Below are 4,017 nucleotides of genomic sequence, written 5' to 3' on the forward strand. Positions count from 1 at the left end.
TCTTAAGTTCAGGGAAGAATGCCAAGAAAATTTAGGAGATACTGCATATTAGTGATTGATTACAATTAAGATTTGTTTGTAATTTGATTTCCATAAGAATAATTGCGTTGATCTAGTATCCCTTTTATGTCTTAACACTATGTGTATATATACATAAATAGCAATGTACAAACAATACATTTGTATCGGGCTAACAAAGTTATTAATGCATTCATAATCTTCTCTCTTCCGCTTCGCTCCTTCTGATTCTAGCATGTTGCTTCTGACACAAGGAAACATTATCAATTTCCAATTATCTTTCTTGGGTGGAGAAGGTGTTATGTCTCTTGATTCTTGCCAAGCAATTATCTGCAGGTCTTGTATGTGGTAGGTACCGAACCCGACTTTCGGGATTGACCCGATCCAACCTGAAAAACACCACACAAGAAAAGCATACATTATCAATCTCATGGAACCCAAAGGATGTTTTCCCACCAAAACAATGAATTCTTTTTGCACTTTTGGGGTATAACAAAGGATGAACTCATCCATTTTACGATTTAAGACTAATCCTGTTGAGGTTCGAGTAGTATTCAAATAAAGTCTTTCCAACAAAATCAGCACAAAATAACGTACTCGTAGTTAAGGAGAAAGTGATGAAGAAAAATGGCTATTTCAAGCTTGGCAAGATCATTTCCGGGGCACAATCTACTTCCTGCTCCAAAGGGAAGGAAAGTACTTGCTTTGGCTGTATAATCCTACACCACATTTTTAAATTAGTTTTTAATTAAATAGATTATTTTTATATGCTTTATGGTTGATGAATATATACATATATAGAAAAAAATAAACATTGGTTAATTTAATATAAAAAATATGAAAAAGCTTAATTTATGAAATTTACATCCCATCGAGAAGGATTAAATTCTTTCGGCTTTGGATAAATTTGAGGATTCAAGTGAATGCTTCTGAACCACACTAGGATTTTCCATCCTTTGGGTATCACATAACCTGAAAAATTGAGAAATTTATTCATGATGCCACGCTATTAAAAAATTGTCAAATTCAAAGACTAAATATTACTTTATCCCTAAAAAGGATTACAATATACTTACCGTTTATACTAACATCTGTTAGTGCCTCACGGAATACCGTCAACGAAAATGTTACCAAGCGAAGTGTCTCATCAATCACCTTCAAATATCAAATTAATGGACTGAAATGAAAGGTTCTAAACTATACTCCCCATATCATAAAAAAAAAATCACTCATGTAAAATTCACTGAAATAACAACACAAAGAGGTATAGGTACCTTAGAAAGATATTTCATTTCCCTAATTTCCAGTAGGGTTAAACCCTTTTTGGTTGTTGATCTTTCTTTCACTATCCTTTCTTGCTCTGCCTGTACAACATTATCTTTACTGTCAAGTCCTAGCTCTAAAAATGTCCAAAGTCTTAATTACTTTAAAAGGTTAATATAACCTTTTGTCCTTAAATTTGATAATTAGATCCACTTTGGTATTAGTATTTTTTTTATCTATTTTAATACTTAAACTTGGATTCCATCAAAATTCAATGATGTAACCGAGATTGTACCACATCATCACCTAAAAATTTTCAAGTGATGGTGTGGCACAATCTCGAAATATCATATCATCAAACTTCTACATTTACCAAGCTTTGGGATCAAAATAGACTTAATTACCAAGCTCAAGATCAAAGTGGACCGAAAAAAAACATAAGTGCCAAAATGGACCTAATTGTCAAGTCCAAGGACTGAAAATTATATTAACGGTTATTTTAAAAATAAAAAGGTGACAACATGTAAAATGATATATACCTTTGCTTTTTGAAGGAAATGAGGGTGTTGTTGGAGGAAAATAGTGGCCCACATTGTGGTATGGGCGGAAGATTCATGGCCTGCATTCAGATACATTAACATAATGTCAATGATTTCTTCATCCTCCAATGTTTCACCTTTCTCGTCTTTCACTTCCATCAATGCATCCAACATGTCTTCCTTCTTTAACCACTTCTTTGTTTTCCTCTCATTTCTTCTCTCATTCACCACCGATTGGAATACTGCCACTAGCTTTTTCCGAGCCTGAATTGGCCCAAACAAACAAAATCCCATTACTATATATACATGTAGCTTATGATAATTAATTGTTGAGAATTTGTAAGAAGAAATATAATCAACATGAGATAAATTAAAATAATAACATTTAAGGTGGTTCAATTCCTCTACTTTACATTATTCATTATGGTCTTAGCTGCAAACCTTTCTCGTAAAAAGAAAAGTTTTTAAGGGATTGCATGATTGCCATTCATGCTCAGCTAAAAACCTATTCTCTTTTTTAATCTATTACTTGATGATCAAGAAATCTTATTGACTAAAAATTTCTACCTATTAAAAATATATATTTATAAGCAACTTGCTAGAATTAATAATCTTCACATGCATGCAATTGAAATATAAGAAAGTACTTAAAAGAAATCATGCATCACCTTGAGGGCTTTATAGTAAGCAAATCCGGGGACATTGATAGTCATGGATCTAACTCCATGGTTGAGATCGGTATATTCCTTCTCTAATGCTGCCATTACCTCTTCACTTTCCGAGCTAAGAAAAATGAACATTATGATCCTAAAAGTGAGCATTCGGAGATGAGTCAAGAACTCCATTTCTCCCATTTCGGACCATTTTTCCAAGGTAGATACCACGTTTTCTTCGATGTACGGGATGTAAACGGACAACGCTTCGTGTCCATTAATGGAAGCCGCTGTCAAGTGGCGGAGACGCTTGTGTTCGTCGTAAGAAATGCCGATGAACGATTTCTTGCCAATGAGTTCCACGGTGGAAGTAGGCCATCCCGGCTTGAATGCATCATCGTCGTTTAATACCCTTTTGCATGTTTCGGGCATGGTAACGATTACACTTGGGTTCCCAAACATGAAGGCCTTGTAGATTCCAGTGTGTCCGAATCTGCATTAATTGTTTTATTTTATTTCTATCAAAAAATTAAAAATATATATACGAAAAAATCCTTAAACTATTACACTTTCTTTAAATAAGCCCTAACTTATAATTTTTGCCGATAAAGCTAAAGCCATGAATAAAAACAACGTATTACTATAAAACTTAAGTGACGACAAAAGTGACTTAAGAAGGCCAGCCTCTATCTTTCAATCGAATTAAGAAGTAAATAAAAAAATCTATATCAAAATAATAGAGGTGTGATTGAGTCTAATTGAGCTCAAATACCGATTAGTTTAAGCTTCACTTGATATATGAAGCTTAATATTATGTTTAAACTTGACGGAATATTTATTTTTAAATTCGAACTAAATATAATTAAATTACTCGAGCTTAAATTTAATTAAATTTATTTATCAATTTTCATACTCGAATTAAGATTTATGAGCTGTTTGAGTTATTACTAAGCTAGAACATGACACGATGATTACTAAATCATGTTTGATTTTTTTTACCAGTTAAACTTACGAATACATGTATCTTATTTACACCCTCACCTAGAAACGAAGGAACCAATGAAAGAATCGGGATCGTTGGACCTGAAAGCTCGGAGAAAAGACCACATGTTGCCGATAAAAGGCCACCCCAAATCTCCGGGCGGCAAAGCGTGCCGTTTATCGCCCAACTGGGTTTCGTAAACCCACCAATTTACTCTCCTAAGGACCCATTTTAAACCACCTAATATCGCTAAGACTGCGATCATCATCCACATCGGACCCATCATGTCCATTGCTGGTCTGAGTACTTTTACTGCTGCACACTCACTTCTCTCAATGAAATGAAATGGGTCTCGCTACTTAAAAAAGCTCTCAAATCGCTTTTAAAGCCACTATGTATATATATATATATATATATATCTAAGCAATAGAAAGATGAAGCACTTGGGGAACGTAAGGACAGTGACGTGGAGAAAAGAAAGCAGTTGGTAAATAAATAAAATTTTACTTTTACTGCAAGATTTATATAAATATATATATATAACCACTATAGTTGAAATGAA

At 33.7% G+C, this 4,017-nt stretch overlaps 1 protein-coding gene across 1 annotated transcript; it reads right to left on the reverse strand.

Annotated features, from left to right (window-relative positions):
* Positions 1-245: 245 nt before the first annotated feature.
* On the reverse strand, positions 246-3,747 carry LOC108462417 (ent-kaurenoic acid oxidase 1-like). The gene is made up of 8 exons (XM_017762365.2): positions 3,515-3,747; positions 2,489-2,966; positions 1,821-2,084; positions 1,293-1,382; positions 1,095-1,173; positions 884-990; positions 616-737; positions 246-407 (listed from the first exon to the last, which is right to left on the reverse strand). The coding sequence occupies exons 1-8, from the start codon at positions 3,745-3,747 to the stop codon at positions 293-295; spliced, it is 1,488 nt and encodes a 495-aa protein (XP_017617854.1). The 3' UTR covers positions 246-292.
* Between the last annotated feature and the right edge of the window lie 270 nt (positions 3,748-4,017).

This window comes from Gossypium arboreum, chromosome 13, assembly GCF_025698485.1.
Source record: "Gossypium arboreum isolate Shixiya-1 chromosome 13, ASM2569848v2, whole genome shotgun sequence".
NCBI classification, from domain to species: Eukaryota; Viridiplantae; Streptophyta; class Magnoliopsida; order Malvales; family Malvaceae; genus Gossypium; species Gossypium arboreum.